Raw genomic sequence first — 25,035 nt, forward strand, 5'->3', positions numbered from 1 at the left:
AGGAAAACTGAAGTGTTTTTTTTTTTAATTTACTACTCTTAAAGAATTTTAAATTAGATCTATTTTTTTTTTTTGTTATTTGACGTGTATTTATATTGATTATTTCACATTTTCACCAGTCAATTGATTCCTTTTATATTATATACTCACGCATATACGTTTATATATATGCATTATACATAGAACATTTCCTTTTTGACACGCGGAGACTTGTTTATTCGACTGAATAACGTTCTTAACCACCCTATCTCCTCCTGCCTTATAGAGCGTAAGTCACAGAGTGAGAAAAATTATTAGATTTTTCATTTCGAAACGCTACCGGAGGATAATAAAATAAGCTGTAGAAAAAAAAACAATAACCAAAAACACTTTTGATTCACTTATGAAATAGATGTTGTGTAATTGCATTTTACCGATCGTTATAAAAAAAATAAATAAATAATCAAATAAAAAAAAGTAACCGCATCAAAACAAGCCTTTAAAATTCCGTTTTTAAGACGTTTCAGTTCGGTGCTCATTCGTGGCGGCGTGGTTCGGCGGTCGAAGTGACGTCGACGGGTTGCGTAAAACTTATGATACACACCCGGACACATGGCGTAACGCCTGTAAAAACACTACCTATGAATTTTTTTTTCGACAATATTTTCTCGGAGATGTCAATGGTACGTTGGTTTTAACCTCAATGTTTTTCCCCATTCTTTTCCAATAACAAAATAGATTGGTCACGGGACCAAAACGAAACTGGCGAATCCAATATCCTTTTCGAATGGGAACCATCGTTTTGGAAAATAGAATAAAAACAATCTAACATTTTTTTTCTGTTATTATTCATAGAAATTTTTAAAAGTATAAATATAACCATATAAAATATTTGTTGTAGTGTTGTCGCCAAAAAAACGTAAAAAGCTTACGAATGAAAAAAGGAAGTTGTTTTAGTTGTCTCTTAGCCATCATTATATATAAATATACATTATGCTTCTACCTAAATTAAAATACGTGTGTGTGACATTGTGACTATGAAGTTAAATTTCCGAAAAAGTTTTGGCATACTTGACCGTCTTGAACAATAAACAATAAATTTTTTTAATCACCTTTAGGTTCTTATGTATTTGTTACCTGCATGTTCGAGATAATAGTGGTCACGGTGTCAGCAGAAAAATATTTTTTTTTTTAGATAATTTTTATAACTTAAAATATATATAAGTACATTTTAATGTTTTAAAAACTTATAAAGCAGTTTTATAATATAGCCACCAATGTTTAAATAAAACGTTTTCATTATAGGTGTTAGTACCATAACAACTGCTTTTAAGACACATTAAATAAAGCGAAAAAAACGTTAAGTGTATTTACTATTGTTATGTATAAAATAGCAAGTTTCCTATTTTGTATAATTTATTAGTTATATAACATTTACTGAATATCTTCTTAAAACTGTTCATTTTTGCATTGGTACTATTATGATAATATACAGTTTATTCAACTAGGTTACGTATTATCAATACTCTTTAATGTTTCCAATTTACTAATCTAACTGTGAAAAAAATAATTTCGTGACAATCTTCGTACAATTTGTATATAATAAATAAACAAACTCAATTTAATAATTTATTATAATGTTAGTTGCGACATCGCGTAAGTTATTTAATATGAACAAAAATGTTGACCTCATAAACAAAACGTTTGTTAATAGGTTATACGGCAACACATTAATTTGTATTCATTTTTATTTATTATTTATAAACATCTTATATCAATATGTCTGTTAATGTTCTTAAAAATAATTTGTTTGAATTAACTAAAAGTGTGGGTGAAATTGACGATAGTTTATGAGTTAGATTATTCTTTAAATGTGATTCAGCCTATTTATTTTCATTTTGTTATTGATTTAATTATTTCATAAAATTAGTCACAATAAGGTTCATAGTTTATTGATAAGGATTTTAATTCAATTTTCACCCTAATTGGTATTATACAATTGATACTTCGGATTCGGTCTAAATTTTTTATTTTCATTTTTTTCCGTGATTTCGTTTTTTTATTATAAATTGTCCAAAACTGAATTTTATGATGCTTATATACACTATTGGTACTAAAATATTATATACTGAGCGTATAGGTATTATAGAGGATTATAAAATGGTAGAAAATATGTATATTTTTAACATTTTAAACTCAATCCAATTTTATTTTAAAGCCAAAACTACAAAATATTGTAGTATAACACCGCTTGGATTAATTATGTAATATTTTTGGTATTTTTGATCGATATAATTCCGCAATTGCATCTATATATTAAATAATTTAAAAATTAAAAATAATTTTTGTACATAAAATAACTTTTAAAAATACAACAAATTCAAAAACAACGAACCATAAATAAATAAAAATAACTTTCGAACAGTAAAAAAAAAAAAAAAATTAAAAATTTGTTTAGATTATGAATATATTATGAATTAGCCTTATATAGTTTTAAGTGATTTTTAATGATGCACTGAAACTGTTTATTATTATTTTAACTATTCTCTGTTTTATAATACTATTTATTTATTTAATATTTATAAAAATTATAAGCTATATATTTTACTATAAAATTATATTATCATCTTAGAAGATTGTGTTGCCTTTTATTCCCGTTTGTTAGGCTTAAACTTACTTACAAACCTAACCTTTATATTATACTTAAAAATAGAAAAAAAATTGTCATTGAGACTGAAAGATACTAAGTTGTTTTATTAAGACATCAGATAGGTAGGTACTTGGAAAAATGTCTTTTGACTTCAATATCATTAAATTTTAAGTAACCATTTTCCTAGAAAAGTTTCCTTCGCTGTAACTGTTGAAGTTTAACGTATTTACGTAGGTACGTTAAGTAAATAGTGAATTGTACTACGTATTGGGACTTTGAATCGTCTTATACTTATGATTATAGATTAATCCTCCTAACCTGGTACCAGGCTTATATAATTTTTAATTTAATGAAATATAATAATTGGATTAGATTAGATCTACCACGCCCAATTATTTATCTATTTCGTAAAATCATATAACAAGACAGAAAACACGGACGTCTTAAACATGGTCATTGTAAATATTTAGTTTAAAACAAATTTAACCATATTTTAACTTTTAAAACCAATTCAAATTTTTAGTTGTTTTCTGGCTGCCGGCATTAATAATATCCGATAATATTAGTTATTTTATTGTAATTTCGTGAAATCAAATGTACTATAATATACATTAATTGTTAATTTGGATGAGGTTATAGTTGTTATATTTTACTGAAATATAATATAAAAATAATACCACCATTGTCCTGATCGTTTTCCAGAAACCCTGTTGCAAATGGACAGACAACAATTGCAGAAGTTCGTGCAGTACCTGATATCTGAACACCACACGGAAGTGTTGCCAACGGCTCAGAAACTAGCCGATGAGATCCTACAGCAGCGGTCCGAGATCAATCAGATTGCCGGTGAGTCGTCGTTCTTATACATTTACACGATAAATTACTTATTTCGTATATTTTTTTATTTTCAATAATACAATATAAAACCATATAATATTATACCGTGTTCAAGCTAGTGATTGGCGAGAGCACACTCGTCTCTACCGTCCGGTCTAGAACGTATACTCTTCTCCACCGAGCGTATAATAACGTACATTATTCTATTCTGTACGCATTTATAACTGTTGAGGGAGTGTACACACCACACGGAATATTATTTGTACCTATGTTCGTACACATTTGTGTGTGTCTGTGTTAAAATGTATAATAGAATAATATACGTCCGTACGGCCGAAGTGTGTGTGTGTGTGCGCTGTGTATAGTTGAAAAAGAACTTTAATGGCCTGTGCCCGAGAGTTGTACCCAACGACTGCAGCGCGCATAAAAGGGGAGTTCCATTTAGTTTGACACCACCTGTCAGCCGTGAATAATGTATTTAAACAAACAAAAAAAAAAAAAACAGTAACAATGGTCCTCTTTTTTCGAATATTATTATTATTATTATTATTGTTCTGCGGTGCGATCATCGTCGGGATCTATCTATCTGTGGACCGCCAGTGCACACTATCATATTATTATTTTCATGTCCTTCGTATACGGACGATTTTTTATTCCACGCACGTCGTTGTTGTTTGTATGTTTGTTGTTGTTGCAGTCGTTGCCTCCGAAACATACGCGGGAGGGACATTGACGTTTTTTTTCATCTTCTTTTTTTTGGAGAACAAATTAAAAGATTTTTATATATAAATGTTATATAATAACGGTTTTTGACGTTGTAAAAATATATTATATGCTACACACACGGCGCAGTTGTTATCATTTCATCATTCTCTACTCTCTAGGCATCAGTTTATTATTATGTATCTAACGAAATAATATTTTACTTACTGTATGTACCTTAAGTACCAGATAGTTGGGTTGTTTTTTTTTTACGAGCAAAGTGCCATAAACGTCGAAATTCCTAATTAAGACCAATGCGACAGCTCTGGAATGTGAATATGTGAGATTACCTATAACAAACTAATATATAATATATACCTGACTTTTAATAGCCCGAGAATGTAGATTTTAACAAAATCGTGTATATTTTTATATAGTAAACAACATTTTTAATAATATAACCAGCATAATGGCTTTATGAATATTTAATAAATTATTTTTTCACTGATCTAAGTCGAAGAAGTCAATTGATTTCTTATATTTAACGAAGATGAGTGCAAAAATATTACATTCTATATTACAATGTATAAGACATAAGCGTCATCGTGTTTTCCTATTTTTCTGCAGTGTTGCTGGTCTTACAGAAAACGCAGTGATTTACGCCTTAAATTTTGGCTTTATTTTTTTTTCAATTTGAGTTATAATTTTGCGAGTCGACAACCAAGTACTTATATTATATTTTAAAAGGTAACTCTCGCGTTTTCATTCGAATTACAAAGTTAACAAATATTATTAAAGTAGTATAACACGTCTTCCTTTATACTCCCAACCGGGTTAGATTATTGAAATTATATAAATTTGACATCATCTAAACCATCAGTTCAGCTAGATAATGATATAAATACTTTTAGTGTATTGGTTTTTAATTTTAAAACACCTGCAATAATACTTGATAGAAAACTTCTCGAACTGAGTTTTTATAATAAAATGTTTTTAAACGTACAAATCTGACTTGAGACGTGAACAAAGATCATAATATTATATATAGCTGTGTTTTATTGACCAACGACCATATTTTATTGTATTCGTGTCTATAAATTAATGGGATCTATATCTACAATAAATTATATATCAATTTATGATTACTTTCAGTGGTGTACGCAATTCATTTATTTATTTATTTTTTTATTCTCGAAACATTAATTTTAAACTTCCGGCCAATTTAATGATTAAAATCAGCGGTTTCCCTAATTTACTTACGTAAGTACGATTGTTTTTAGTATTCCAACCATTACAGTATTTGGAATTATCTATATAATAATAATAAGGTTTTGTTCTGGGCTGACTATTCAATAAAGCAACTATAATGTAAACGGTCACTAAATTCAGTTCTAACCAAGCATTTTTCGTTTTCAACCACTTGGAAATTATTATTATAAAAAAAAACCATAAACCATAAATCTACGTTTGTCTATACCTATATATTCACCGTAACGTCAAATAAATTTTCAAGTCGTTCAAATGTATAAAGTACTTGTATAGAAATTGCACGTTTGAAGATTATTATTTTTTATATTATCAAACAGCCTTTACACCGCAAGGGGTAAATCTATAGAATTTTGATGTTTCTATAGATATGCACGAATGGACATATATGTATTTTTGACTATATTACAAATTGGTCTTCTTATACCACCCGCAGTGCATGTCTTCAACGTGGTGCAGGGTAAATGAAAAGAAAAATGATTTTTGGTTTTGTATTGAGTAGACATTGGATGGGTGGTTTAAAATTTGATAAATGAACACAATTCCGAAAAGCGGTACATTATTGCTACTACAGTGCATGCGCTGCGCTTCGATCCAGATGTCTCAAATAAAAACCATACATTATTATTTATTATTTCTTTTATCTACCAGATGCACGCTACATTGTAATAATCTAATACATAATGTTAATTTAATTACGGTTTTTATTTTTTTTTTCACTCAAAACAGTAAGACCCAAGATTATAATGTTGATTTCTTACTTGGTAATTAACAGTATATTGTAGGTACTGTATAAGTATTATATTTATAGAAATGAAAATATGCCATTAAGTTGAGTAATGTTGGCATCCACTGTTTTATCTCAATATATGGTACTTTAACATATAATGACATAACCTACATAAATTATTTTTATTATCTCGAATAATACTTATAATAATATTTTGTACACACATTCTTATACAATATAATATTATATTATATTGTATAAAGAATATACATTTTTAATATCTGTTATTAACTAATTTTGAATTGTTTCCATATATATCGGGTTATCGGGCCTATAGAGTTCGTGTCAAATAAACAGTACCTATAGTTGTAGTATTATAGGTCTACTGTATAATAATTGATTATGTTTGAATTAAATTTTTTTATTTAATATAGACCAAATGTGATCCATCTCCGTGTTTAACCTACTTTATAAAAAAACCACCGCACACTGTACATTATAATATTTACATGTAACTTATAACTATATCGTGTTATAATATAGTCCTGACCTCCAATGTACAATATATAATATAATGTAATACTGCACGAATAATCAAATTGCTCACAGGATAATATTATAATCATGTATAATGTATTACTATGTTATATTGTATATACACTATTAATGACATAATATTACTATAATAGGTTTGTCAGTAGAAATGATGTCGTGTTGGAGGACAAACAATTTATTTATTATTATTTTTCAAATAGATTAATAGCGTACGTATTTCGAAATCGAAATGTCAAAACATGAACTCCCAAATATGCCACAGCGCTAAAAGAAAATGTAAAAAATGCTGTGGTTTGCAGTGTTAAATGTTTTATTTTGTTTTTTCATAAAATATATATGTCACAATATTTATTAAAAACAATAAAAAATATAAATTAATCCGAGCTAAGCACGTAAAAAATATTAAAATATATTTTGGTCCAATATTATCAAGATTTCTGTGTGCACATAAATAGGGTAATAACACCAATTTTTTGCCAAAATATTTTTCCTATGTTACACACAGACGACTTGGTTTTTGAAGGGGTGTGGTTCATTTTCAAACACGTTTCTAGTCATAAAAATGTGTAACTCATACTCAAAACAAATTTTCGGTGGGAGAAATTTTATTTAAAAAAAAGAAACCTTATGTTTAATTTCTAAGTTTAAGTAAAAACTTTTAAACTCTTAAATTTCCTCCCTCCAAGTAAGCTATACACCATATAACTATTATTATCATGCATATATGAAACTTTTTTTTTTTTAAATAATACTTCCATTTTTACTGTTGCTTCAGTGTATTTCCCACGCGATGGCGGCGTATAGAACAGCAAACAAACCCTTGTGACTATAATGTATTTATTTGAACTGACCGTTCCTACGATCTCCATTTCTACTATTAAATACATTTTGTCAGGATTCAAGTCCTTTTAGAAAGCACCCATTAGTTGTCCAAACATTATCTGTCCACCCTAAGTATAGGCTCGTCTTGTATGAGGTAAAAGTGGCTTATGTATTTTTGGAACCTACAGGGGTTCTATTTTTTTTATATGAAATTCTTGTGGAATATGTAACTATTAAAGTATTTTTTTTTTATTTATTATCAACACTAAACACATTTTATAGTTTATGGTTGTAATACCAGCTGTTATTGAAATTAAATATTCATTAATATTTTGTGAATTTTTATATTAAATATTTTTAATATTTATACAGGTATATTTAGTTATTACATTGTAATAGCGAATTAAAACAAAGTTTTTGTAGATTCTACCTATTAGTATATTAGTATTATACTTTATGAGCATGCCTTTGCCTTATGTATCAATAATACGACTATAATATTAATGTTCCACAATAAAAATCGCATCACATTCATATATAATGCGTGGACTTGGCTAAAAATTAATACAACTCAATTTAAAAGTAGATCTGGCATGATAAAACTTGTAGCTGATCAGTTTTTAATTAGAATTCAATTTTGTAATACGTTTGATATGAAAAAAAAAGTTTCGCAATTTAAAAATATCTGTTCAACTTTTTTTAATTATATGCTTTGCTTTAATTAATACAAACAATTCTCTTTTTAAATATCCATGTAATAAAAAAATATAGGATGGTGGTACCTACATATTTTATTACACTGTTTAAAATTTTAATTAAAATGCTATGAAAATGAATTTAGATGAAAAATAAGATTTAAGATTCGACCAAATTTAATTGCAAGTTGTATGGATATTAAATGAAGAGTTGTATTCTATTTTTATTTTTTACGTAAATTTTACGCCGCGTAGACTAATAAGATTTAAAAACGTACAAATTAAGTAAACTTAGAACAGTAATTAATCCAATCATATTTATTCTTTGAAATGTTTTCCACAGTGTGTAAATTCGATGTACTTTTTATGATTTATTTTAAGAGATGTATTATTAATATTATTATAATAATTATTAATTAATTTGTAAGGAAAATACTTAGTTGTATTAATAAAACAATTATTATACAATCACGCATACATTTCAACGACTATACCTACAGCTATTGTTCAAGAGTTCGATTTCTAAATATAAACCTTTGTAATGGATTTGTCGACTAATATCGTCTCTTTGACCGTTTTTTATTTATTTCAAATATCGAAATAAAACACTGAAATAGGTATGTGTGTATGTTAGTGGCATTGATTATTAAGTATTATTAAGTATCAATGTTAGTAGATAGGTGGTTTGTGCAGGTATACAATATTATTATAGTTAGTTTACTATAGCTATTAAAAAAAAGACCAGACATTTATCAGAATTTCGAGTTATACCTCCCGGAAAACCTTATTTATTAATTTTCACGTCTATATTATATTTTGATCACGTCATCTAATACTGCGGCACTACATAAAAATAAAAATGTGCTCGTAAAAATAAATAAATAAACGATATTATGTATTATATTTTGTATATCACTGGTTGTATACGTGCGTAGAGTATCTGCAGTGATGTACTACTATACGCGCAGACCGAACGGTATGTACCTTACAACAGAACTGTGGTAATTCAATATTATACAGCATAGTATTATATACACGTAGGTACATAAGTGGAATCCATGTTTTTCGTGCAACAATAAAAACGAACGAAAAAAGTAAATTTTTCTTCGCTACCGCCGGTCGGTCGGTTAGTACATATAAAATAGTGTTAGTGTGTATACAGTTTATATATATATATATATTATATGGGTACGCATAATTTGTTACACTTTCTAGTTGATTAGTGTATAAGTATCCGGACCAATGACGGTCGGTGGTGGGAGTAGCCCGGAAGGGGTCGCCGAGTAGAGGGGAAATCGTCGGAGAGGAAAAAAAGTTATTCGGGTTTTTTTTTTCTATCATTATTTCGTCGACGCCATTTCCTCCGTCGCGCGTTCCAGGCCAACAGCTGCCGCTGCCACCACTACCTCATAGTCAGTGGTGACCGGTGTAATATTGATAATAATATTAATAACACAACTCCGCGGTGCGCGCGTATATCATATAAAACGAACGGCGGCGCGTTTAGTGTACGTATATTACATATAATTTTATAAAACGTCGCGCCGAGAGCTGCTGCTGCAGCGAACGAGGGCTAGGCCGGACCCACGTAACGCACGCGCTACAAGCAATTGCACTAACTGTAATATCCGGTGTTGTTTCCATTGTTTTCCACGTATATTAATCTTGGCACGGTCGGCTCGGCACTGTATATATTTATATATTTAATATCGTCGTTCCCTCCGCTTACTCTACTCACAATAATATTATATTATATTGGCCAACTCTTTTACAATTATATTGTTGTCGTCGTTGATCGAACGATTATCGAATATTTTATACTGCTCTTCTTCGTCACACTTCCGCTGCCGAAAAAAAATTTTTTTTTTGTATGTTCGTTTCCATTAGAGGCGTGTACAATAGTTATACTATTATAAATAATAACGATGTTATTTTATTCCGAGTCCGTACTTATGTATTTGGAGTTCTGGTCTAGCCGCGACGCGCGCAAACTCATTATAATGCCGGGCAAACGAGTTATTTGTTTAGAGAGAATCTAATATATTTTACCGTGGAAAAAAGACCTTACAAAAATCGACTTTCACGATCGGCTTTGCAATAATACTGCACACGCGTTACTTTATGTGCGCATAGTGCGGAGACGCAACCTATCTCTGCTGCGGTCTCCATGCGTTTATTTTTGCACTCGTTGCAGGAATAATATAATGGAACCTCATCGATCATATTTATCGGTCCGGCGGTGACGGTGATTTTGGGAGTTTTACATTTTTTTCAGACAAGAATAAAAATTAATAATAACAGTTTGGGTTTTTGATTAGTATAACAATGTAATGTAGGAGGGTAGGTTTACGTGGATTTTATTATCGTTATTATTTTTAAATCGATTGCGACCGGTTTTGGTATGGTTTATTCGGACACTCGAACTATTCTATATAGGTACGCGCGTATGCGTCTTCCTTTTTCCAGCGATGTGTGCCGTATACAGTGCGAGTATCGTAACGTTATTACGATAGGTACACAATAATAATAATTATATAGGAAATATCGGATTTATGCGTCTCCCCGCAAAGTCGTCGTCTTCGTCGTCATTATCGTCGTCGTACGGTTTGTCGGGGCGGCGAGTTTATGGGGGATGGATAGCGGGGTCGCAGAGAGGAGAGATGAAGAAAAAAATAAATCTGAAAACCGGTTGTCGTCCCGTCGAGTGTCAGCGTTTTACCAATTAATATAATATAATATATATATATATATTTTTTTTTACGTCCTTCACCCGTCTCGCGTACAATGACGCCACCGCCGCAACTCGCGTATAGGCAACCAAACGGACACTTTGTCTTTGTCTGAGAGCGTACGTGGGGTGTGCGTGCGTGTGTATGTGTGCGCAGTGTGCTTGGCTCGCATACCGTGGGATCGTTTCACTCGAAATCGATTACAGACCGCCGCCGTCTGTAAATCATTACGAAAAGAGGGTTGTGCCTAATTTTCGGTGAATTTGATTTATCGCCGCTCCGGTGTGCGTGCGTACGAGCTGGCGAGAAAACGTGTTCACGAAACTAATGACGGGACCTAGAAAACGTTTCACGAACGATTCATTAACAGCGAGCCGCGCGTAGGCCAATGTGTTTTCGCAACGCCACGCCGTTTCTTATCTCGACGGCTGTTTGGAAAACCAAATGACGTCGTCAACTCGCCTGCGCGTGTTTATCCGAACAGTTTTCACGTAAAACCTGTGAATTTTGTTTCGGTTAAACGCTGGGGCCACGGACACACTCTGCAGGAGACCCTGCAGGACAACCGCGCGTCGTTTCGATACTGTCCCGGACCCCGCTCAGTTTCGCACTTTGCGGAAACGGTGAAAAACTTTTTAAACTTTTCATTTTCGGGTATTGGAGGTATAGCGTGATGTCCCCTCCGCGACGGTTGGGTCTGTAGAAAACGATGGAATGGTAGGAAAGTGAGGTTGTTGTCGTTGTGCGCTTGCAGTTATTGTCGACGTGAAGACCTGCGGTTGTGTACTATATTATTAACTATCATGATTGTTGTTACTGTTCCTCAGTTGGACGAGTAGTAGTGAAACGAATTTATGTTATTTGCTACTTACTCGGAAATCGAGAAATGCGATTATTATTGTCTTCGTCTTAGGTCTCATTATCGCCACACTGTTGTGTTGTGATACGCTAACGGCGACAATGATGATGATGATGAAATCGTCGGTTAAGCGTGGTAGTATTTTATCGTTATCGTCGTGGTCGTATACCGAGTTCAAGTTGGGGGCAATATTATATGCTCCGACAATGATGAATCATTTTGTGAATAATACTTATGCCGCTCTCGTCGCACAAAATAAGTATATTGTTAATAATACAACACTATATTCAATGTTCTCTAAATATATATATTATAAAATCGTTTTTTCACATATAATATAGAAGCCAGACTCGTTCTACTCCTACATTTTTTTTTAATATTGATTTAATTACGTGCCTAAAGGGCTCGGAAGCTATTATATCAATTCGGGAAGCCCACAAAACTATCGCTATACTCCTCTGGCTACAACGAACGCTGCTTGTAATTGGGGTAGAATTTTCCGACATTATTCCCCTCCCCCCTCTCTCTCGCTTTATATATATTTATACAGGTACTACTTTTAGTATTTATTGACGATAAGTAGGTTTTTTTTATCATTCGTTTCCCACTGCAACCAACGTTGCTTTTTCTGATTACTTTTTCTTCATCGACTCGATTTATTTCTATTATTATACATTATATATAGGTGCCTATTATTTATTATCAAACTGTATTTTCAGTCACAGCCGCCCCTCATTATGTTTCTGAATTTCTTTCCTAATCGTATGCTGATATTGACTATACACTCACGCATATTGAATATACATATATGTAATACATGGTATTGAAACGCGTTCCCTTCACTATCAACAATAATATGCGCGTTATATGATCTCAATAAAAAAAAATACGTTTCTTTGGCTTTTATGTTTTCGAAAAATCTGCGATGTCTAGTAATATGGTTTTTTTCTTATACCTATATGCATACAATTTTTTCATTCCTAGTGAAAACGATCAAATTTAGTACAATAAACGAGTTTCTATTTCTTTATTTTTTTCCCCGAACATTCTATTTCGTTATATTCATCACATAATATACAATATTAAATATGGTTCTATTAGTTACCTAAGTATGGCGTATCAAACGAGCAATCGTCATATCGCTCGGATAAGTACCCCGTATATTGCATAAATTAGTTTTCGAGCGTCTATCGACCGCTCACGACGCTGCGTGGTATACAACTGTTAATTTCAGGTGATATACTCGAATACGCGCGTGCCGGCATACTGAAGTCGTCGTGAATAATAATCATCATAACAATAAACAACACGTAGCTAGCTCGTCGTGGTATTCGGTGGGAGGTCATAATATTATTATTACTTATTATATATACACATAGGTATGATAATGTGTGATGGTGATATAGCTATAGCGATTGTTGCTCGAAAGCATCGGGTAATCGAAAATAGCAACGTATGACAACAACAGTGTTGATGATGATGATGATAATAATAATAAAATGAATGTGATAATGAAAATATTAATAAAAATCGCGTGTTGCGAATATATTTATTCGCTGACGGCGAGCGCTCGCTAACAGTGAGTTCCCGTTGTCATCCGACGATGCTGATGAAATACATATTTTATACAGCTGTTATGATAGTGATCGAATCGCGGTTCACGGTAGTTTGATATTATGTAGTTTATTGTGTTCTATAATTTTATCATTACTATTCATGAGCGTCGTTGTATGAACGTATTTTAACCGTTGAATGTTTTTTTCGCAGGCGCGCCCGACCCGACAGCAGGTCCGAGCGCTGACGACGAACACACTTGGCACTTGGACGAGGAACAGGTGTGCGAACAGGTCCGGTCGTACTTGACGCATGGCAGCTATTACAACGCCAACAAGCAGCTCAACTCGCTGTTCGCCAAGGTTCGAGAGATGCTCCGGGCCCAAGACTCAAACGGCGCCCGGATGTTGACTCTCATCACCGAACAGTTTTTATGCGACCCGCGGCTGGCCCTGTGGAAGTCCCAGGGCACACCGATCACAGACAAGTGCCGACAGCTGTGGGACCAGCTTGGCGCTCTGTGGGTGTGCATCGTGCTCAATCCACACTGCACGGCCATCGACAAAGGCCAGTGGAAGACGCTGCTGGACAAGTGGACGCACGTCGACATTTGCCCACCCGAGGACCCCGACATGCTGGCCCTGCCGCCCGCCTTCAACGATGTGAGTATATGTTTAATCACTACCTTTTTAAAGTTGTAAATCAACAAATAAAGCGCTCGCAAAATACAACCGCTAGCAAATCAATATAATAAACTATTAAAGGACAAAATACTTAATTAATTATTACGAGCTCATATTATAATGTTTTACATATAATGCAGCAACGATACGGGTATTTAAACCTAATAAATGTTAATAAATTACAGTTTTTGCGTGGCCTTTCTTTGAAGCTGAACATCGAAAAACATAAAATGATAAACGATAAATTATTGTTATACTATTCTATTTGAAGGTAACTTCCATACTAACTAAACTGCGTGCAATGAAAACTAGAACAACCACGAATGTAAAATAATATACAATTTTTATTAAATATTAATGTGTTTATAAATAAAGATAGGTATATTAAACCTTTCAATAAGTATTTATAATATATATTTTGCATTGTTCCAAAATGTAACTATGACTATTAAACGTACAATTCATAGAATATTTAGGTACTTAATCACGGAAGTCATGTTAAATCAGGAATGTTGTTTATATTTCTGGGATAAATAAAAAAAACATTGTTATTGTTTATCGGATTAATGTATTTCAGAAATTTAAAAAATCATTCTAATAAAAATTGAATGAAACATTCAATTATTGTTTTTTATTATTATTGTAAAAAATCGAAGCCTTTTATAAAAAAAATAGTTATTAACGCAATTAATGTGATACCTATTAAATTAACTGCAATTTATAGTACCTATAGTACTTAATGAAATCACTTCTATTAGTTACGGCAAAACAAGCTACGAGTATACGACGAAGTATCCATTTTTTCACAATTTATTGACGTCGACCGCTTATCGATTTGTTATATCGTTTCAGAGAAATCACCATCAACCGCCCGAGAATGGTTCGGACGACGACGTGGACAATGTCAATTATAGGCCCTCATCCCGATCTAGCAGATCCAGTCCTAGGTACAGGAGCAGTTATCCGAGCACGAGCCAGCGAATCAACCGGACGATATTTCACAGGTATAATTGCAGTCGCATACTATTTTAACGTCAGATATATAAATATATTATTATATTATAAAAGTATTCGTACTTTTTTGAAACTATTATAATAATATGTACTATGATTTATAGGAAAGAACATATTATTAGTTATACACTTACATATTATTAATAAATATCAATTATAGCGATCTGTTAAGTTTTTCAATCAAAACCCTGTAACCTAACCTAACATTTCGTCCGTGACCTTTATAACTCGACGGGTTTTATTTCTGTCACAGGGCTTTGGACGCGGTAAGCATGTCCTGGGACAACATACATCTGAAGAACGTGCTGTCCAGCGACACGTACAGCAGTCACATACCGGACAGCACGCAGTCGGGCAGCTTCAACTCGCTGGGACAACCGCTTTGGCACGAGGCGCTGGCCACCTGCGCGTCTCGCGTGGACGCGCTCCGGTCGCACGGACACCACGCGGCCGCGCTCCGGTTGGCCGTGTGCGTGGTGCGCACGATGAAGCAACAGCAATTGGACGCTCAGCGGCGGTGGCAGGAGAGCCAGAAACCGCCGCCGCCGCGGTGTCCGTCCAGACACTCGAACCCGCCGACCCGGTGCTACGAGCTCCGTCCCGCGCAGTCGTGCTCGTACGACACATACTCGCAGACGCGCCCGTGCTCGTCCCGTTGCGTGTCGTGTCCCATGGTCGGCGGCGGCGGCGGTTACGACCGTCTGTCCGCCTCGTCGTCCGGTGGCGGTCCGTCGTCGTCCTCGTCGTCGGCCGCCGCCGCCGCGTCGTCATCATCGTCGTCCGCTTGCAGCCTGTCCCGGTGCGGTTACAACGACTCGCGGTCCGGTTACCCCGGCAGCAGTGCGGGCTGTTCCAGTTACCGGTGCACCGCGTTCGCGGACGCGCCGCGGCCCAATCTGTGCACCGCGCCCAGGTGCAACAGCTATTGCACCTATTACGACAATCATCCGCCGCCGCGCACGCCCGGCGGCCCAATGTCCGGCGGCGGCGGCGGCATGGGCGGTGGCAACATGGGCGGCGGCGGTGGCTCGTCCGGGTACCGGTACCCGGAGCGCACGAACAGCCGGAACGGCGGAAGCAGTTCCCGGGGCAGCGTGGGCGGTGGTTCCAACCAACAGACCGCCGTGCTGCACAACAGCTGGACCGAAGGATGGGTCGGCCACCCGATGGACCCGATCGGCTGCCTATTCGACACACTGACTGATGCATCTATAGTTCCTGATCCAAATGTGCCTCATTCGCCGTCGTCGTTTTTCGGTAAGTCTAACACAATGATATAATAATATAGTTATTTTCTAGTTTATCGTAATAAATACAGATAAGGATATCGCCACCAGTCTATTCCTTTTCATTCGATATAGTTTTACAAGTATACGCTTGTAAGTCTTGAGCTTTTATGCAATGTTTAAAAATAGATTATTCCGTGAATTATAACAAATAAATGCACTTGTGGTAATATAGTATAGCTATAATGGTTTAATTTTTATTCGTATTACAGACGCCAACGCATCCGAAGAGGGTATCCTGCGACCCGCTCCCCGCCTTACCCACATACCCGTCGTCGGTTCGCAGGACCGCTCCGAAACGTACCTGTCGCTTGCGGTCGAAGTCGCCCTAATCGGCCTCGGTCAACAGCGCAACATGCCTCCCGGACTTTACGCTCAGGTAAGTTTTAAAGTTTTTGTACACACTGCAGCAATATAGTTAGTAGTCGGTTTTTAATTTTTCGAATTCGTTCGTGTCGTTCGTGCGGCCATGTACATTATTATAAAACATCGTCGGAAATAAAATATAAAAATATTCTTGGCTCGTTCGCCGTGTAAATAAATTGTATTTAATGCATTGCCGCGAGCGGTATATATGTGTACACATATTATAATAAGCAATAACTAATGCAGACTATTTATTAAAATTGATTGCGCAGTATAAATTTTATATTTAACGACACGTCACAGAGTACAATTTTTTTATGACTGAGTGTGACATTTATCACACAATGTCTGCTCCCAGCAAATTCTGATTTCTGGCAACCGATATACGCACGCCAACCCCATTATTACTACTGCTCATATCACGATCATTTTAGACGATTGTACGGCATTAGTCGTACAGACATTCGTCCCTTCCTGACGTTAAAAATAACTCAATTTATTTTTTTTATAACCTAGTTTTTTTTTTATATCGGACCGGAATTTAGGTGATGAAAAAGTTACTTTCCGTCGTACATCGGACGTATACATTATGTATATAAGCCACGCGTACATGTGCTATTATGTATGTTATTCGAATCGCACGCGTAATAGCATATATTATTTGTTGACGTAAAATATTTTATTACCTACTATGTATGTACCTGAAAGTAAATATAAAAATTTAAATATATTTTAAACAGTTAATTACGCGCTGAGTACACAATGTATATGCTGTTTGTGTTTGTCCATTTTGCCTAACGTAATTATTTCCATCTCGTTTTTATTAATATTTTTAAGCTCAGTTATATAGTTAGTGCACACAGTTCAGGTATATTTTATTGTGCTCAATTTTCGAATCGAAATTTGTATACGTGATAGAAAATAATTATCATATTAATGACTACAAGTGTAATACATTTGGATTTATTGATATTACATATTTGTTATAAAATATGTGTGTGTGTGTGTATTGTCATTTCTATAAATTATTGATATTGGCTTAAATTTATCGAGGGGTGCGTGTACGCTAGAATATCGTATTTTATATTATGTGTATAGTATTTTACGTGGATATATTCGCAGGTATAGGTTTGTATTTATTTTCTTCTTCTCTGCAACTTCGTCTATAGAATTCGAAACGGAATAAAATATTACATATCCAACCACGTAGAAAATATGTCAAGATTCGAACACGCATATAATATATATATATATTATGTACGATAATGTGTGTATGTGTAAAAAGGCTAGAGCCAGCACAGCCATCCAGCTCGCATAATACGCGATTATGCGCGTTGGTCGATTTCTTTTCATCGTTTTTCATATCCCATTTAGTACAACTATTATTATTATTATTCATTTTCACAGCATGGGGGATTTGTACACGGATTTTTGCCAGTTCCTTATAAAACTTGTACCAGTGCAGCCGCAGTTCTGTACTCCGAACAATATGAAATATGTATACGCTCGCGCCCGCTTCTATATAACACTGTATACACATATTATATTATTGTCATTATTATTGTATTGTGAACGGTGTATAAAGGTTTAGAGGCACACACACTCTCGAGGGGGTTTTTATTATATAGTACGACGACGCACGCGGCGGTAATGGACGAATGTCATGTGTTTTCGTCAGATTTCTTATATAGATTATCGAGCTGTAATCGCGCATCGGCGGCGGCGGCGACGTATGTTTTACTGCAAAAACGGACTCAAACTCGGACAATAAACGTATAATGCATATTATGTGTTGGGCGTGCATAACACAGCCCTTGTGCTCACTCGTCGGCCCGCCCGCTGTCTCAAATATCGTATACCTATAATATAATATGTATGATGTGCATTCCTTTACGAGCCTCCCGCAGACCTGCAACCCTAAAACCGTTCCGAGACGGGTGTAGCTCTATTTTATTGTCTACAATTATAGACGGTATAAATGTTTAGTGGACATTTTGTTTTTCATATTTTGGAGGTTCTAGGTGGGTACTATAAAAACCATTCGGTGGTCTCCACCGTATAGATACTTGTTTTTTTTTTTGTAAATAGATAAAGAGCCAATATTGTCGATCAGGATAAATTCCTAGTGGTGATATTTAAAAACTATCATACAAATTACGTTCGACTGTTACGCCATAAATATTTTTTTGTTCGTGCACGTTTATAGTTTTTATTTTATTTTAAAATATATTATACACTCGGAACCGGCCGGTCGGGTGGTGGCTAGGCGACGGACACGATTTTGGATACGCGTAGTACGCTCGCTTATACATAATACGGCAATAGGTAACTGCTGGTAAGAGTAAGAAGTTCACTGTGTCGAAACGGCGCGGCGGTCAGCAGCGCGCTCGCGCCCATGAACAGGTTTCAAAGTTCACGGCTCTAGGCCGGTTTTACGGCTGTTATATATATTATGGTTTCGTTATGAGGTCAGCAATATTCACCAGCACTGTACGATTATTGCTCGATTAATATTGTACGCACGTATAAATTCTTGTGTGTGTGCGTGTGCGTATGCTTAAGTCATTACGCAACGGACATAACGCGCGTGTATAATAGTCGTTTAGAGTGTTTAGACGCCGCACGACCGTTTAAGAGTGCTCGGTCGTTATTATTATTATTTGAAAATCGGTGAAAGTTATTGTATTAAAGGCACCATAATATTATACTTATGATTATATTATCGTTATTCGGACAAGGGATGCGTACGCAAGGGATATTTTGAGATCGTCTACACGACTTTTCGGTGAGCAAAACGACGCGTTCCGTTTCCTAATTCCTGTGTTCATATACTCACACGCGACGTAGTTAGACCAGCTACAGTGTCGTAGGTATATGTACTAATAATCGAATAAATGGAAGTCAACCCGTTATTGCCGTCGCGTGTGTAGTTAACCTGTTTTCCCGCCACCGCTCACAACCTGTCAAACGCCTATAGAAATAATTCCCATTAATTCGCCATAATAATAATATTTTCGTACCTGTAGGTTATGTATATACGCTAAAATATTATATGGTGCCTATACTCGCCAACGACCGGGACACCAACACCTGTCTCCGCTCTTCGTCGGCACTATATACCTACGTCGTATGCACCTGACCCACCTAGTATATGTATAAAGGCACGCACATAAAATTCAGCGAGAAATGTGTTTTTACACAGTGTATAATATACTACACTGTTGTTGTTATTGGAGAGTTGCCTAGCTTTAAATCCATTTCAAAAATAAAAAAAAAATTATAATAAAAAACTTTTCGATCAATTCCCATGCCCTCGCGATTGGGTTACGCCGAAGTCGTCCTTTTTCAATAACGATGCCTCATCATTTATTAATGACAATCACCAAAAGGAAAAAAAAATACATTAATTTTAATATAATATATAAAGGGTGAAGTTTTTAATAATACAGTTGATTCCGAAATTCATAATTAAATGTTTTACGTGTGCGCGCAGACAATAAATCCAGGTCACAGCAATCTTCATGCATAATTATGATTTATTTATTATTTTCTATTTAAAAGTTTGGTGCGTATGAAAATTAATTTTCAAACATTAACATTAATATTTATTATTATGAGATTGTACTTTTGTTTCTCGAAATGAAAAAGAAACACCATCGCGGTAGACGTAATTAAAAAAAATGGCTTCTTATAAAAACGACCTATATGCATATTTTAGGGGTGAGTACTGTGCATTAAGTACGAATTGAAAAAAAACGAGGTCGTTAGCTCATACAACAGTCGTATCAAAAAAACAATTTTGCTTGTGAAACTTAAAATTAGGTATACAGCTAGGTAGGTATAATGTGTGTGTTCAACCTTGAGTATTATTTATTACCTACTTGTATAGGAGTAGTTATTAAACTATTAGATGTAAAACGTACAATTATTTTGTTTCGAATCATAGTATACTACAAAGGTGGTTTTTTAATACTTTTTTTAAGTAGGTATATCTCGTCCGCACATTTATTTGCTAACAATTAAATTCGTAAATTAAATGTACGCATTATATATTTAACATTATACAGCGTATATTAATTAGGCTAAATTATATAGATACACGGGTAAATACCACGAACTATTTTACATAAATATATAAGTGTGTGTGTGAATGAGTGATAGACATTATTTTAATATAATTCTAACTGTATAACTTGACTTTGCCCAGGAAAAGATTAACTAAATAAAATACAGCTATATTGAAGTATAATATACTCTATCTCTCTATCTTATAGTACTAGTGTAGCTACCTATCTATCAATATTAATGGGAAAATCGTCATTGATGTACGTATCGCTTTGTCAACTATTTCGATCGAGATGTGCAATCAGTTTGGTAAATTTTTGAACGGTTCAGTCTACTAAATCTAAACTTTTCTAATATCTTTAAGAACAATCTCTCTTAACTTTCGTCATAATTGGTAGAGTAGTTTTTGAGTCTCTAAACTAGAAAAAACCTAATGAAATTACCTTTGTTGTTCATTTGAATGACAGACAATTAATTAAAAAAAAAATCTTATAACTACATATAAGGAGGGCGGGGAGATCGGGAAATCCACTAATCTAACCATTTTTTATGTTTTAAATTTTATTCTTGTAACTGATGGCAATCCTATACATATATTATAATGTATAAAATATTCTGTTTTTGTGAGCAAAAACAAAATTCATGATGAAAGTAGCTAAATAACCACCATCCCAGTCAAGAAATTCATTGATATAACTTTTATTAAAATTGATCTGGTAGTTTATGAGATTATAACCGTTAGTAATAACTTATTTCCTTTTATCTAAAATTAAAATAAATGACTTGAATTATGGATGATTATACATGTCTATATGGGGTGGAATAAGAATAATAACCTGTCTTTGAAAGTGTAGTTGAGAATAGTGGGTATAGGCATTATGTCGACATCAAAAAACCAGTGCAGATGTTGGGGTGAAAAAAAAATTGTCGCAAAAGAAAAAATGCCCAGAGACTGCAGAGGATTTGTCGCATCTGCGACGGAGTGTATAGTAACATTTTCTGTTTACAAAAACTGTAGACACACCTCACGCCATTTGAAAACTGAATAAAATATAAATTCTTTACCGGATGTTCTTTGTCGTTAAATGAAAACGTTTATTCTTATTCAACGTCATATGATACGCGTACAGCGTGTTTGGTTCATATTGTTGTATACTATGTTTGAATCAATCATTTCTTTATGTATTATAATATATTATTATGTATTTTTAACATTTTTCTCCGTCGGTTTAAAGTATTGTGTTGGACGTCATCTGGTGGCCAGCGTAGTTGAAATGATGTCTTATGAATACACGCATTAAATCTACACCAAGTTGAGTTAGAAACCGGTGTGAAAAAATGCAAATAAAGATTAAATTTATACATTTATAAATAATTATACTCGTCAACGACGTCTAAACCGACAATTTACACACTAATACACGCACATATTATATACATTATACTTGCGCAAATAATGTAATTTTCGTGTAGTCGGTGTGTGTTTGTAAAACGTAAACGAAAAAAAGTGACAAATAAAATAATCGGGATTCCGGTGAAATAAACTACATACTATAGCAGCTGCTTTATAAAGTGTATATTCTTGTTTATAAGCTATCTATTATAATTGTATTATATTTTTGTCTCGTTCTGTTGATTCAATAGGAGAAGGCGTGCAAACAAGAAGACAGACTGATTGCCAAACTACAAGAGTTGGACATGGACACGAATCTTGTGGGAGTTCTGCGCCGGCAAGCTATCGTGCTTCTAGACGGTGGACCGACCAGTGGCCTGGGCCTAGGTGTGCATAGAGACAGTATACCCATGCACACGTTTGCCCGTTTCTTGTTCGTTGCCCTTCTAGACTATTACCCTGATCTGGCGTATGAAGTCGGATTACGAGCCATGAGGTGAGTGCATATTATTATTTATAGACTTATAAGCATAATACTGAACGGTTTATGTACTGTGTGGTTGGTATACCACTTGTTGTCGATATGCGAATTTCCCGATCATTCGTTTCGATAAAGTATAATTATGTGTGAAGAGGCATCAAAATGTCGATTTAAAAAAAACAATTTTAATGTAATTGTAATTAATTTTATAAAGTTTCATTTCGATGGTATAAACATATATATACATAAGCCTGTACCAGGTTTATGTATATATATACGTTTATACCATCGAAAGAATCGTCAGATGAGCAAGAAGGGTTGTATAGAGATCGCATACATAAATCAGTATAGATTCTCTACGATAACGTGTAATCGTGACGTGAACGATATCGTCTTTAAAATATAAATATTAAATATGTATATATAATATTATTAACCACGTATAAAATGTGTGCGTACAGATTACCAATACTGGAAGACCACGAAGACTCTGATAACCCAAATGGTAACCCTTCATCTGTCATGTTGAACCGCTATCCACGTTGGTTCACGCTGGGTCACATCGAAACGCAACAATGCACGTTAGCGTCTACTATGCTGAGCGCCGCAAAAGGTATGTTTGCTTAACTTAGCAGTCATTATATTTATAAGTTTTCCCTTAATTCTTCAAGTATTTATTATTTTATTTTATGTTTTCCTTACCAGGTGAATTACTTCGACTGAGAACCGTACTAGAATCCGCACAACGACACATACACAGCTCGTCACATCTCTTCAAATTGGCTCAAGACGCGTTTCGTTTTGCGACGCCTGAGAACGGGCCCAGACATCCTCCGCTGTTGACCGTCGCCTTCGAACTCGGATTACAAGTGCGTACAACCACCGGTCAAGTATATTTTAGAAATACTTTCCCAAATAAGAATCATATCGATTTCAGCGGGTTGTTTTGTCTGTTTCTTTTAGCTATTATTATACTTATCAATTATCGTTTACTTGAATTAGTAGTATAGTAGTAATTTAGTACCACGGTATGCGGTACATAAAAATATCTATTAAACTTGGTTTAGCCGGAATACTGGGAACAATATATTGTATTTACTTATAACGTGTACGTTTGAATGTACTGTTTTATAACGTGTGGTTGATTATGTTTTGCAAAGGTAATGCGCATCACGCTGGCATCGTTGAACTGGCGAAGACGCGAAATGGTCCGATGGTTAGTGACGTGCGCCACAGAAGTCGGTATGGACGCTCTCACCTCCGTTATGCAAAATTGGTTTCAATTATTTACGCCCACCGAAGCCACAGGTACGTCATAATACAATAATATGACTTGATCAGTTTGAACGCTGTGATATTGCAGCGAGCACATAATATACATAATACAATATAATACTTGTTTATTGTGTATATTATGGATGATGCGCATAAAACGCGATTCATTCGTTGTTGCTGACCGTACGTGTTTTTGTGTTTACAGGACCAGTCGCCACGACCATAATGTCTCACAGTACAATGCTCCGATTAAACCTGTCGTTTGAACATCAAGAAAAACTGTCGAGCTATGCTCGTACATTAGCACTTCAATGCGCGTCCAAAGTAAGGATCCTATACATTATATTATGTGCTATGTGCATAGAAACTTATAGGCTACCATGTAATCATACGTATTTGTATTGAATTAGAATATGGTCTATGCATTAGATATTATGTGAGAACATCTCTTTTAAAAAAATTGTATCTAGTAGATACATAAAGTTCAAAATAATTTTAATTTTTCTAATCACTTATTAATTATTACTTAACATAATTTATACCGATACATTTTTCGTCACTGGATCATACACTAAAGAAGAAAAAAATTATAACATTTTCTCACAAAATATATAAACTTGTAATATATATGTGTATGTACCTATATTATTCACAATTTCATACAGTGCAGGATCTATTATTATTGATTACGTATTATTTATTAATTATGATTATTACTATTATTACAGGATCCTCCAAATTGCGCTCTGAACGCTTTGACTTTATGTGAGAATGACGCGACTGCGTTCGAAGCCGCTTACCAGATAGTATTGGATGCTGCAGCACATATCATGACCTCATCACAACTGTTTACGATCGCCCGTTACATGGAACACCGCGGATACCCGAACCGCGCTTACAAACTTGCTATGCTCGCAATGAAGAATGTTCATTTAGCATACAACCAGGTACGTTTTCTTAGAACATAGACATTTTAAAAAGAAAATAATACCAACACCTCCCAGACCCAATGATACTCCGATTTCGCATAAAAATTCTAGTTCACCTAGCTCTTTAGCGATTTAAATTTTTATTTATCAATCAATGATCGAACA

At 34.5% G+C, this 25,035-nt stretch overlaps 1 protein-coding gene across 1 annotated transcript in view; it reads left to right on the forward strand.

Moving 5' to 3' along the window:
- The window catches only part of LOC114123321 (zinc finger SWIM domain-containing protein 5-like), a 56,881-nt gene that overhangs the window by 26,415 nt on the left and 5,431 nt on the right, over nucleotides 1-25,035 (forward strand). Inside the window, exons 4-14 of the mRNA XM_050204903.1 lie at nucleotides 3,332-3,475; nucleotides 13,592-14,040; nucleotides 14,914-15,065; nucleotides 15,329-16,332; nucleotides 16,574-16,740; nucleotides 22,437-22,681; nucleotides 23,128-23,279; nucleotides 23,372-23,535; nucleotides 23,827-23,974; nucleotides 24,147-24,265; nucleotides 24,670-24,888. Coding sequence (XP_050060860.1) covers nucleotides 3,332-3,475; nucleotides 13,592-14,040; nucleotides 14,914-15,065; nucleotides 15,329-16,332; nucleotides 16,574-16,740; nucleotides 22,437-22,681; nucleotides 23,128-23,279; nucleotides 23,372-23,535; nucleotides 23,827-23,974; nucleotides 24,147-24,265; nucleotides 24,670-24,888 — 2,963 coding nt within the window. The remainder of the gene's footprint in view (nucleotides 1-3,331; nucleotides 3,476-13,591; nucleotides 14,041-14,913; nucleotides 15,066-15,328; nucleotides 16,333-16,573; nucleotides 16,741-22,436; nucleotides 22,682-23,127; nucleotides 23,280-23,371; nucleotides 23,536-23,826; nucleotides 23,975-24,146; nucleotides 24,266-24,669; nucleotides 24,889-25,035) is intronic.

This window comes from Aphis gossypii, chromosome 3 (assembly GCF_020184175.1).
Source record: "Aphis gossypii isolate Hap1 chromosome 3, ASM2018417v2, whole genome shotgun sequence".
In the NCBI taxonomy this organism is placed as follows: domain Eukaryota; kingdom Metazoa; phylum Arthropoda; class Insecta; order Hemiptera; family Aphididae; genus Aphis; species Aphis gossypii.